The following is a 13297-nucleotide window of genomic DNA, read 5'->3' as shown; positions in this document are numbered from 1 at the left end:
CTTTCATTATCTTGGTGCGTTTATCAAAACTCAGAAACCGACGTTAGTACGTTACTAACAAGTAAACTACAGGCAGTATCTGTGATTTAACATTAGTTTTCATTTTATTCCTTTCCTTTTTTCCTCCCATTTCCAGAAATGGTGGTGGATCTACAAAAACAATTTAGCACATTGGTTGATTCAACACCAACCGTTGGAAGAAAAAAGCCTTCAAGTTTTCAGTTCAACTGGGCTGAAGGAGACGTGGCTAGAACCTGTTTCCACGGACACAGCCTCCAGGGGATCCTGAAGAACAAAGGCCAGTCACTGACAACCAAGAACTCACTCTACTGGCTAAGTACCCAGAAATTCTGTAGAAGGTATGTGATACTTTTAAAAAATCAAAGGATAAAAAAAAATCATGAAATCCCTCGTTTGGCATGAAGCAGTATTCTTTTCTAATTCAAAAAGTCACCTAAAATTAGAGCTGTCGTGAGGACCAGATAGGTCATTTGTTGGAATTAGAAGATGTTGGGCGGGGCACCTGGGTGGCTCAGTTGGTTAACCTTCTGATGTCAGCTCAGGTCATGATCTCATGGTCCGTGGGTTCGAGCCCCGCATCGGCTCTGTGCTGACAGCTCAGAGCCTGGAACCTGCTTCGGATTCTGTGTCTCCCCCTCTCTCTGCCCCTCCCCTGCTCATGCTCTTTTTCTCTCCATCTCTGAAAAATGAATAAACGTTAAAAAAATTAAAAAAAAAAAAAAGAAGAAGATGATGTTGGGCTTAGAATCAAGAAAATTGGAATTAATGCATTGAGTCCCGTTTAAGAGTTTTAGGGATGGAGGTGTTAACTCACTTTACTGCGATAATCCTTTCACGACATGTACGTCGCACGCTTTGAACTTAACAGACGTCGTGTCGATACTATCTCAACAAAGCTGAAAAGAGTTTTAGGATATAAAGACTTTTTTCGTTGTGACTTTGTATTTTTACACCAAGCTCATCTGATACTAATCTCAGTCTTGATGCATAGAAACTGTCTGTCCGGCAGTCTCCCCGTAAAGAGGATGTGCCGGTGCAGCCGGCTGTCCGTCCCCCGGCTCCGCTCTGCCCACAGCGAGCAGGTCACTTCCCGCTCTACGGCTCTGTTGCCCCAGTTGCAAAACCAGCGTTTGCGCGAGTGAGGGGGGGGGGGGGCTCACGTCCTTCTGTTCTTCCCGTGGCGCAAACAGCGCGTGATGCCGATCTTTGCCCTCTTCTCGAAACCTCCAGGGGCTCCCCTCTCACTCACAGGAAAGTCCGAAGACCCTCCAGAGCTCTCTGACCTTCCCTGCTTCCCTCCTTTTCTCCGTGTTCACTGCCTTTGCTCACGCCGGCCTCCTCGCCGTTGCTCGAGCTGGCCAAGCACCCTCCTCACGCCGGCCTTTGCACCTGTTGTGCCCCCAGCCCGGAGTGGCCTTCCTCCTTGTGTCCTCAAGGGCTCACTTCTGTCAGATGTTTGCTGTAGTTTCTCTTCACCAGCCTGTCTAAACTAGCACCAGCTACCCCCCACCCCACACACACACACCTCATCACCCCCTATTCCTCTTGCCTATTTTTTCTTTCTTATAGCTTCTGTCACTATTGACTAGACTGTTATTATATTTGCTTACTTGCCTGCCTTCTCACACTGGAATAGACTGTAAGGTCCTTGAGTGCAGGGACTCTGTCTTAATGAATTAATGAAAGCTCCCAGAGGCTAAAACGGGGCCTAGGTGCTCGCCAATTATTCGTTGAATGAATGAGTGGAAAATAGAGATGAGAATTAAATGAGGTGTTTGGTGTCTGGCACCTAGTAAATCTCAGTAAATGATAACTGTGATCATTGTTTTCAGGAAACCTAATTTTCTGTTAAAGAGTTTCTCTTCCTAAGTTGAGTGTCAATCAAAGGTAAGTAAACTGTAGAAAATCCAAAAGTAAATAACAAAATGAAGTCATCTGCATTCAAATTTACTGCTTAAGAAAGGCTGAGCAGAGTCTCGAATGACTGGGGTGCCGCCGTCTTAGCAGCAACAGGGAAATGCTGGAATCCCGACCCCCGGGTCAGCTCCGTGTCTGAGGTGATACATTCCTTTGCAGTGGTCAGCGCAACGACTCTTTCAGGTTTTCAGATTTCATCAAAAGGAAGAGAAAAGGTCGTAGTCCCGGCCAGTGAGGGGCCCCCGCGTGAGACCAGTATGTTAGGAAGTGGTGACCTGGCGCCCTTCTGTCTCGTCCACCTGCAGGGTCAGTCCCGAGGGAGGGAGGGAGGCGCTCATTGTACCTTTATGCTTTTCCCGTGGCGCAGTCAGTGTATTTCTAGACGTTCTTCACAGATGTCATACGGTGATAGAAGACAGTTACAAAGAGACCTTGGCATAGTCAGAGTTGAAACAGCGGAGATTTTTTTTCTCTCTGCGTCAACTGTTAAGGCTAAAAATTATAACCTATAGACGAAGCATCAGTGATACCGTGACTTTATGCGCCAAAATTCTGTCAACCTTGCCTATTTCGACCATAGCCTAGAACCAGAGGGTGAGCAAAAAAGGCTTCAGCGAACCAATAAAAACGCCCCAGGGTCCAGGACTAGAGCTGATGCACTTTTCTCAGAAAGCCCCTCGGCCCCTCGCTCACAGCCTGCTTACTCTGCCTTCGGGCGTATTTCTGTCAGGCCGAGTTGTCTGATTTCCAAACTCCGCACCGTCAAAAGAAACAAAGTAGGAGGGACACCGACAAGGGCTGTGCCGATAATCATCTTGACAGCAAACGTAAGTGACACCCACCCGGTAAACGGTAGAGGAGCCGGCATCAGAAGCAGAAGCAGACAGAAGAATTCAAATGACAGCGGTCTGCAGTTCATTCATGACACACAGTCCAGTCCCTCCACGCCACAAGATAAGCCTGATGGGGTCTCCGCTTGAACACAGAGCAAGACCCACACGCCGTGTGCATTCTCTTCGGGTTTGTTTTTCTTAGCTGTATTTTCTAGTATTTTTACAGCAAAAATGGACAGCCGGTAACAATATAATTGTAAAGGCTAAAACACATTATATCGAACGTGCTCCGTTTAAGATACCCGAGTCACGTATCATTCGGTTTTAAAAGGTGTCCGTACAAAATGGTTAAAATGAAGTGTTCCGATGCTGAGGAGAGCAGATCTTCAGCTGCGTAGAGAATTTTGTCACACGGAAGACCCACGTCTGTAAAATCTCGTGCGAACTCTCAGGCCTGGAGGACTAGGCAAGGAGGACAAGAGCACCTCTCGACGAGAGGCCGTTTATCCTTCTTACCTGAGGCGGAGCCAGCCGTCTTCATGAATCAAAATGCCCCTCATACTCCTCAGTTGCCACAAGCGCCCGTCTGTAGGTAGGCCAGTTGCTGGCAGTTAGCTCGGTCTGAAGGCCTGTTGGAGGCACTGGCTAATCAGGTGTCTGCCCTTGACCTCCCTGAGACGAGCCGGTGGTTCCTCTCCCCTTCCGCAGGAAGAGGAGCAGCCATGGTATTTCAAGTTGCCACCCATGGGAAATGGAGAGGCTTTGGATGTACACACACACACACACACACACACACACACACACACACTTTTTTTTTTTTTTTTTTTTTGCTCCCACAAAAATCTTATTTGAATTTAAAATTTTTTATTTTAGAGGCATCCGGTTAGGGTTTCAGTTAAGCATCCAACTTTGACTCTGGTCATGACTTCACGGTTCATGAGTTCAAGCCCCGTATCAGGTTCTGTGCTGACAGCTCGGAGCCTGGACCCTGCTTCGGATTCTGTGTCTCCCTCTCTCTCTGCCCCTCTCCCCTTCACGCTGTGTCTGTCTGCCTGTCTGTCTGTCTCTCTCTCAAAAATAAGTAAATATTTTAAAAACTTTTTAAAATAAATAAAAATTTTAATTTTAACTAGTATTTTAAACTATAGTAAAAAAAAAAGTACTCAAATATGTCACATGCCAAATTTGAACCTATTTCAGACCACCAAAACATCAACTCGTGTTAGCAGGTTTATTTTTGTACGTATACAGACTTGCGAAACTATTCTTTTTGCAGACATTTGAACTTCTTTCAAGGAAGCTCTCATGAGGAAGTTCAAATGTACCTTTACACTGACTGCCCCCTCTTTTAAATGTAAACCTGTGCTTCATCCCTTCACATAAAATTGTTTGTGTAAGCATATTCTTATAGCATCCATTTGCCACACTCATTTATTTTCCGTGTCAGAGATCAAGGAACATCAGCTGGCCCTTGTTCTTCTCACAGCAGAATACTTGGCAATAACAAACTGTTGTATGTTATATTCAGTTTGATGGCTTATAACTCTAGGATAGTTTTCTGAGTTTGTGATAAAGAATATAATCCTTCGAAGGTATTCCTAGGGATTCAGCTTAAAAATAAAAGCCCTTATGGGAGCAGATAATTTGTATGCCTTTTGTTATCTTTCTGGTATAGAGGTAGAGCCTCCCAAGGTAACAACCCTTTTGGTTGTAACTGTTTGTCTGAAAGAATCTCTCTTACAATAGCTGAAATTTAAAAGAAAAGAGGGCACCATTTTGTGAGAATTCATGTAAATGGCTTATATTTGATTTCTGTTAAACCAATCAATGAATAGTTGAGGCTTTTAAATTTCCTCTTAGTGAAGATGGTAGGAGGTTGGCTTTGTTGTATATCATCATTCGAGTAGTCTTCAGACTTTAAGTGAAAACAAAAATCAATTTCAAAGGAGTATAGTGGAAGTGAACATTTTTGAGCCCCTGCTATGTGCCAACCATAGGGTTAAGTGCTTAATATATGTTCTCATTCAATGCTTTTGTCTACTCTCGGCGGCAGGCACTGGTATCTTTTCCTATTTTACAGGTCAGAGAACCAAGTATAGTTGTCCGTAGTCACAACTGACGGGGGCAGAGCTTTGTGGGGCAAACATTAACTTTCAGGAACCGAGGATCATCTATGTTCGATAAATCCTAAAAGCGCATATCCTGTGTATGTTGTTTACTTGTTTTTTAAGCTTCTTATTATGGAAAATGTCAAGTATATTAAAAAATAGAGAGACTAGTTTAATGAACCCTCCTCCCTGTACCTGTCATTCGGCTTTAACTGCCGTTAGCATGACTGGACTTGCTTCACCCACGCCGACTCCCTCCTCACCCCCACCCCCAGATTATCTGGAAGCATATCTCAAATGTCATAATATTTTTAAAAACCAAACCATATAGCATTAATCAGACATTTAAAAACTAATAGTAATTCTGTAATACTATCAAACATGTAGCCAATGTTTAGATTTTTCCAATTGCTACGAAATTTTTAATAGAATTCAATCCAAATAAGGCCTATACACTGCAAGTAGCCAAGGTGTTCCTTAAGTGTTTTCGTTTGTAAATTCCCCTTGTATGCCTTTTTTTTTTTTTTTTTTTTTTTTTTTTTTTTTTACCCCTGGCAGGGAAAAATTACTTGTTGAGGAACCCAGGCCTTTTGTTCTGTATAATTTCCCATAGCCTGCATTTTGCTGATCACAGCCCCTGAGACTAGTTCATCTGTGCCCTGGATTGCCTACACCTTAGTATAGTTAGAGACGGAGAGTTAGAATGAGTTAGAGATCCGTAATTAGAGATTTGGTGGTAGTTGGAGATTTGCTCAGATTCAGGTTCTACTACTTTTTAAGATAAGCGAAATTGCTTTGTATACTCTTGTTTCTGTAATAGGCACAAGATTGCGGGCTACGTTATCAAGGCTGGTGTCTTATTTTGGGTGGGGATTAGGGATTATTTATTTTCTTTTATTTTAAAAAATACGCCCAGAATCCCTTCCTGTGTGCCGTTGTTTGCCTCGAGCCGGATAAGGAGAGCAGTCCACCTGGGACGGAAGGACGTCTGGGCGAGGAATTGTGAGGCCTGGCTCTGGAGCGTCCGGTACCCTGGCCTGGTAGCTATGGGTGGCGCTGACCTCTTGTCCTCTACAATTAAGGAGATTTGCCAGTGTTCCAAGTTTCCTCCCAACTCAGAGTACTGTTTTAAGCCGAACCGCATATACTTGCTAGGTTGTTTAGTGGATGTGTCAGGGATAGGTGCATACATTTCCAAATGGCCATTTTGAGATAACTTCTTCCTTTTTCTTCCCTTTCTAGCTATTGTAAACATGTGACGACCTATGAAGAATCAAATTTTTCTCTGAGTTATCAGTTTATAATAAACCTCTTCGCCTTCCTGCTAAGGATAAAGACCTCTTTTCTCCATGAAGAAGTGAGCTTAATTGAAAAGAGACTTTTCAAAACAAAATACGGGAAAACGAAAAAGAAATCTTCAAGATCCAGGAAAGGGAGAAAATACTGAGAAAAATGAAATCGAAACTCTCTTGGGAAAATACCTCAATAGTGACAATAATGTCAAATTATAATATTCCAGAGAATCGCGGAAAGTAGAATTTTATTACATATACATGCTTACATAGACACACATATGTAGCCAATGTGCTTCTAAAAACATGTATTGGAAAACAAGTGAACTCTGTATTATTTTTTAAATTATGAATGTTCCTTGACAAAATTAAAATAAGTTTTATAAATAATACCTGGAAATTTGTATTCATTGTATTTTAAAGCTAAATTTGCTTTCCGAACTAGATCGCTTCCTTATTCTTTATGCCCCAGAGGAAATCCCGGATGGATCAAAGATCCAAACGTCGTAACCTTTACATCCACATATACGTTACAGTGTTAGAAGTAAACGAGTATAGCTGTCTGGATGATCTTGGAGTGCAGAAGGACTTTCTGAGCATGCCCCAAAACCAGAAGCCAAAAGGGAAAGACTACAAAGCCACAGGCAAATGGCACGTTAGGAAAATATATTTGCAGCACATGACGGACACAGGACTAATTTCTTTCATGTATCAATAGCTCTTGCAAAGCAACAGAAAAAAGGCAAACTGAGCAAGAGGTATGAAAAGGTAGCTTTCTGGAAAAGAGAAATACAAAGGCCAAGCCAAAAAATGATAGGATACTCCACCCCGGTCATATTAAAGAAATACAAATTAAAATAGATACTATTTCCCACATGTTAGATTGCCAAAGATTTATAAAGGTTTCGACTATCTGGTGAGGATACTGGAAAGTCAGGCCTTCTTGTTCACAGGTTATTCACGCAATGCTGAGCAACTCCTGTGTTCCGGGCATATTCCAGGCACTGGAGATAACAGCATTAAACAAGGTCCCTGCCTTGAAGGATCTTCTACTCTAATTGGGTGGGGGCAGGTAGTAACCAAATATATAATAGTTGGGCTAAGGAAATACGATGAAGAAAAAGCGAGGCAAGGGTGATAAGGGTGGGCCTTTTTATCAAAGGAGATTGAGGAAGGCCCCTGGGAGGTGACCTTGAGCAGAGATCAACTGCTATGAAGTACAACCAGTGGCCTAAGCCGTGGAGCTTAATAACCTTCCAGGGGAAGGTTATTCCAGGCAGAGGAGACGTGCAAAGGCTCTGAGGCAGGGGTATGCTTGATGGATTCAAGGAATACCCTGTGGTCCGGGGCAGCTGGAATGTTATGGTTGAAAGGGAGATTAATAGCACATGAAATGGAAGAATTTGCATTCAAGGCCCTGGCAAGGGCTTTGGGTTTGATCCCAAAGGTGTCATAGGAAGCCATTAGAAAATGTTGAGCAAAAGAATGATGTGATCAAACCTGTGTCCTAGAAGGCCCGCTTTGCCCTGTGGTGAACACACGGTGTAGAGGCAGAGGCCTCATTAGAGCCTACTGTCCTTGTTGGGGCCACGGCGGCGGTGGGGACTACAGACGATGCGGAAGTGGCGAGAAGGGATTAGATCCCAGACACAGTTTAAGTGTGAACTAATAAGGATGTGGTGATAGATTGGTTGTGGGTGTGAGAAATCAAAATACCCCAATTTTTTTTTTCCCGAGTAGCTAATTAAGGTACCATTTATCAAGGTGGGGCTCCTTTAATTTCCTGCTGTTCCCCCTGTGACGGAAGTTAACCGCTGGGTTAGAAGGTTGTGGGACTAGCCAAACACACTGTACCTGACATTGAATAGACGAGGTTGACAGCAGTTTATGGATCGTATGTACTTACCACCCGGGAGAGGACGCAGCACACAACATAGGGCCAAGGCGGAGGGGGGGCGGGCACGCTTGGGAACGGGGAACAACCGGGAGCGTGGGAGGCAGGCTCTGCAGTATCAGGGGGAAGGAGTGACCCCTGGTTCCTGCCCGAGGGTGTCATTGGCTTATTTGAATAATCCGATGGGCAGCGGGGAGCTCAAACCTGGTACTCAGCAGCCCCTTGGTCTTCTTCATGAGGTGTGTTTCATTGGGGGACCCGATCCACGGAGCAGAGTAGGGAGGGGAAGTTGCAGTTAGGCCACTTGGGGCCCTCCCAGTTTCACCAGATGTCAGGACACCACATGGGATTGGGCCTTAATTTTAGGCCGCATACCACAGGGGGACTCAGAAGAGGGGGGATCGGGAAATCTGTTCTGTTTGGGGCACGTTGAGTTTGAGATGCTGATCAGACACTGGAGACATGTCAAAGGACGAAGCTGGGGGGCGGTCTGTGGTTCAGAGGTCTGGGGTCATGGCAATGTAGGAAAACACCAGAATATAAGTAATATTTAAAAATTGCGGGGCCAGATGGGATCTCCTAGAGGGTTTGTATAGATAGAGCTCTCCATGGATGCTGTTTGCAGTTCAGCAAGTTTCCTTCTACTCCTAGATTGCAGAATTTGTTTTTTTTTTAATCAGGAATTAATGTTGGTCTTTTTTTTTCCAGATGCTTTTCCTGCAACTTTGAGATAATGGTACATTTTCTTTTTTTTTTAATTCTTGTTTTATTTTTTGTCTACTTGATTCTTTTTTTTTTTTTTTTTTTTTAGGTTTATATATTTTGGGGGAGAGAGAGAATCCCAAGCAGGCTCTGTGCTATAAGCACGGAGCCTGACACGGGGCTTGAACCCACGAACCGTGAGATCATGACCTGAGCCAAAGTCAGATGCTTAACTGACTGAGCCGCCCAGGCGTCCCCATTTTCTCTTTCTTAGCCAGTTAATGTGGTTTCACATTTGAAATTCAATTGAGTTTCAAATGTGAAACCAACCTTGCGTTCCTAGTATAAACCCCACTTGGTCATGATCTCTCATCCATTTTACATATTGTTGAATTTATTTTGCTGAACTATTAAGAGGTTTTGCATCTGTGTTCTTAGGAAATGTTGTTCAGTAGCTTTCTTTTCTCCACTGCCAGGAAGAAGATTCATGGATATTTCTGTAAATTTATTTCAATAAAAATGTCTTGCGTATCTACACAGTGGTTCTCAAAGTGGGATCCTTGGACCAACAACATTGACATCACCTGGAAACTTATTAGAAATGCAGAAGTCCAGGGGCGCCTGGGTGGCTCAGTCGGTTAAGCGTCCGACTTCAACTCAGGTCACGATCTCACGATCTGTGAGTTCGAGCCCCGCGTCGGGCTCTGGGCTGACGGCTCAGAGCCTGGAGCCTGCTTCGGATTCTGTGTCTCCCTCTCTCTCTGACCCTCCCCCGTTCATGCTCTGTCTCTCTCTCTGTCTCAAAAATAAATAAACGTTAAAAACAAAAATCTAAAAAAGAAAAAAAGAAATGCAGAAGTCCAGGCCCTATCCCTGACCTGCCGATTTGTAAACTCGGCGTGGAGCCCTCCAGGTGATTCTGTGCACACTAATGTGAGAACCACAGGTGTATCACGTATCGGTAAAGTTCAAAAATAAATGACAGGGAATGGGAGGTAAGCAAATGCTTTTAGGCTACAATGAACAGAATCCCTAACTGTTAAATCAGAGGTATTTTTTTTTTTCTTTTAACACCTCATGAAAGCTCTGGAAGTAAGTGGTTCCAGATTTGGTTCAGGGGCCCAGCAATCCCATCAGGGACCCAGACTGTTTGCGCTCGGGTGGTTCGAAGCATGGTGGCCTTTTGTTCTCCAGCTTGCTACTTCAGGGTCACAAGATGGATGCTACAATTCCACACAGACAAATCCTGGTACAAAGAGGGAATAGGACTAAACACTTTCTCAAGAATCTCTCTGGGGGAGAAAACCTTTTCTAGAAGCCCCCTGGTAGAGTGTTCTTTAGGTCCATTGGCCAGAACTGCACCATAACTAGCAAAGGGGGATAGGATTACCATGACTGGTTTAGATGACCGTGATGCATTCGTACCTTCCCTGGGATTAAGGGTCTTTCTTTAATACTTGAGCAAAATTAGGGTACTATTAACAGAGAAAGGTCGGGGGAGCGGGCTGTCTGTTGCATTCCTACCTTCCCCAGGATTAAGGATCTTTCTTTTACATTTGAGCAAACTTTGGGTACTATTAACAGGGAAAGGTGGGGGGGACTGTCTGTTGACAGGCAATGAGCAATATCTCATTGCGGTCCCTTCTCTCAAGTTCAAAGTCTTCACATCTTATATGTGCAAACTATGATGCTAGGGTGTTACGAGTAAACTAATTCCTAACAGCTGTTGATCATCTACCACCAGGACATTCTGTGAGATACTTTATAACTATTAGCATCCAGCTTTGTTCTAGTCTTAGAGAATGACCTGATAGTAAATGCTTGCATAAGGTCTGTTATATGCCAGATGTTTTCCTAAATGCTCCGTATTTTTTCATTAAAATTAATAAATGAGTTATTAATAAATGAGTTATTAGTTAAATTAATTATTAGTTATTAGTTAAATTAATAAATGAGTTATTAGTTTATCCCTCACAACAACTACATGATGTAGGTATTATTATTCCATTTTACAGATGGGGAACCTGAGACATGGGGGAGGTTGAACACCTTGCCCAAAGTCACACAGACAGTCTAGAATAAATTGCTGAACTACACTGCCTCTCCTGAGACTTAAACAGCTTTTGCTTCCCCAAAGCTTACAGTATTAGCAGAGCCTAATTTTTTTTATTAAGATTTTTTATTTTTAGGTAATCGCTATGCCCAACATGGGACTCGAACTCACCATCCTGAGATGAAAAGTTACGCGCCCCACCGAGACAGCCAGGCGCCCCAACAGAGTCAAAATGTATTTGGCCACATTCAATACACAAAAATTATGCCACTTGATTTTATTATCTGTAACTTTTCCCTCGTCTCCATCCTGTTGGGTAGGGCTGGAGGGCAGCAAAGATACAGCTTTGGATCTTTAGTCTTACCAATTAAACACATCTTCGTCTCTTCAGGGTTAAAACGACCACTTTGGGATAAATATTTAGTAAAGCGATCAGGGCTGTTTCACCAATCTGTCTCCTTCCCTAGATGGCCTCTGGGTTCAAGGGTGAGATGGAGAAAGAGCCCCCACCCTACGTGTGTCCTCAAGGTCCTTGCCAGCTCTCTGATGCAGATGGTCGTGGGTGCTGCTCGCTCCGCTCAGCTCCCACAGGCTCGGGGTGTCCACGAGGAATGACAGCCCTCAGCTCCCCCAGCTGCCTCCCATGTTCTGGCGGGGAGAGCGAAGGTGCCTCTGGACCCCTTCCACGCTCAGGCGTGCCTTAGTACAGTGGGTGCCCCTTGGAGTGGGCGGCCATTACTTCTCTGCTGCAGTCCCCCCACATGGGCACAGGACACCCTGGAGGTGGTCTCCTCAAGGCCTAGCTCTGTTTGAATACTTGCCTCAGCTATTTCTAAACTAGAAAGGTACGCGGTTATGAAATAAGGCAGAAGTAGGCAAAGTGCCATATGGATGTAATAGAGCCCAGTAGGGGCGCCTGGGTGGCTCAGTCCGTTGGGCGTCTGACTACCGCTCAGGTCACGATCTCACGGCTCGTGGGTTCGAGCCCTGCGTCGGGCTCTGTGCTGACAGCTTGGAGCCTGGAGCCTGTTTCAGATTCTGTGTCTCCCTCTCTCTCTGCCCCTCCCCCGTTCATGCTCTGTCTCTCTCTGTCTCAAAAATAAATAAACGTTAAAAAAAAAATTTTTTTTAAGTTTGATCTAGAAGATTAACATAAAAAACCTCTAAAGTTTTTTAATTAAAAAATTAATTCAGGGAGGTGCGATGAGGATCTTTTCTCCTGAGAATATAGAACATTGACCTAAATATTTTGTTAATCTACGTGGATATCACAAATTTTGAACATACATTTTTGGTTTGGGTTATTTATTTATTTATTTATTATTTAATGTTTTTTATTATTTTTAATTTAATTTTATCTTTTATTTACATCCAAATTAGTTAGCATATAGTGCAATAATGATTTCAGGAGTAGATTCCTTAATGCCCCTTACCCATTTGGCCCATGCTCCCTCCCTTGGTTTGGGTATTTAAAAAAAAAAAAAATGTAATGTTTATTTAATTTTGAGAGAGGACAGAGTGGTAGCAGGGACAAGGCAAAGAGAGAGTGAGACACAGAATCCGAAGCAGGCTCCAGGCTCTGAGCTGTCGGCACAGAGCCCGATGCGGGGCTCGAACCCACAGACCGTGAGATCATGACCTGAGCTGAAGGCGGAGGCTTAAATGAGCCACCCAGGTACCCCAGGGTTTGTTTTTTTTTAACCCTTCAAAAAACGTGGATTTCTTCAGGCAGTTTGGAATTCTGGGTTAGACTTGAAAGGAGAGAGGGCTCTTCTGCCTGCCAGATTTGGCCCCTCTTACATCGGGTAAAGCGACATCATCATGGGGAAGTAACGTTGTTTATTTATCTCACCAAAGGGCAGTATTTCTCTGGGGGCACAACAGGCGTGTCATTGCCACACGAAAGTGGATGGAGCCTTCTATAGCCCAGAGGAAGGAGGAGAGCCCAGGGCCGGGGCCAGCAGGGGCAGCACGTTTACCCCGGGGAGAGTGTGTAGTTCTTTGTTAGCCCTTTGGGTTGTTTTTTGGTTTTTGTTTTTTCCTCCATTGGCACAAAGCCGAGAAAAAAAAGCACTATTAATTCAACCCCGTATTTACACAGAAAGCTATACTGCTTAGGGGAGAAGGCGCATTATTTCCAAGACTTAAGGAAAACTTTGAGTAGAATTTCCAAAGCTCTGTGAATTATTATACACTGCAGTGAGTTAAAAGTGTGTGTTTTCATGTTGGGCATATAGCCAGTGACATTTTTTTTTTTTCCATTTACAGTGCCTCCGTATTCTTGAAAGCTGAGTAAGTTCACACCGTATGAAGTCTCTCACAAAATGTTTTCGAGAAGCTCTCAGGGTACGTTCCCTTGTTCCGTGTCCTTGTGAAGTATTTAAGCATAAAGTGATGTTAGTGCCAGACTTACCTAATAATGCGCCATGACTTGAGGAGGACTTACAAAAGAGCGCTTTTATTGACTTTATAAATTA

The 13297-nt window shown here is 43.8% G+C and overlaps 1 protein-coding gene across 4 annotated transcripts in view; it reads left to right on the top strand.

The window, feature by feature from the left end:
* Positions 1 to 6561, top strand: part of TAF1B (TATA-box binding protein associated factor, RNA polymerase I subunit B) — a 67476-nt gene extending 60915 nt beyond the window's left edge. For 3 of the 4 annotated variants that reach the window (XM_019452311.2, XM_019452302.2, XM_019452358.2), the window contains 2 exons: positions 137 to 359; positions 6122 to 6561. In XM_019452311.2, the coding sequence (XP_019307856.2) occupies positions 137 to 359; positions 6122 to 6326 (428 nt within the window). In that variant the 3' untranslated portion in view covers positions 6327 to 6561. Of the gene's footprint in view, positions 1 to 136; positions 360 to 2121; positions 3597 to 6121 lie in introns of those variants that run through there. The other variant, XM_019452321.2, reaches the window with a different exon arrangement.
* The last annotated feature ends 6736 nt before the right edge of the window (positions 6562 to 13297 follow it).

Source organism: Panthera pardus, unplaced genomic scaffold (genome assembly GCF_024362965.1).
Source record: "Panthera pardus isolate Hobbes unplaced genomic scaffold, ASM2436296v1 HiC_scaffold_26, whole genome shotgun sequence".
NCBI lineage: Eukaryota > Metazoa > Chordata > Mammalia > Carnivora > Felidae > Panthera > Panthera pardus.
The sequence above is the reverse complement of the archived record's forward strand: the minus strand, read 5'-3'. Positions and strand labels throughout refer to the sequence as shown.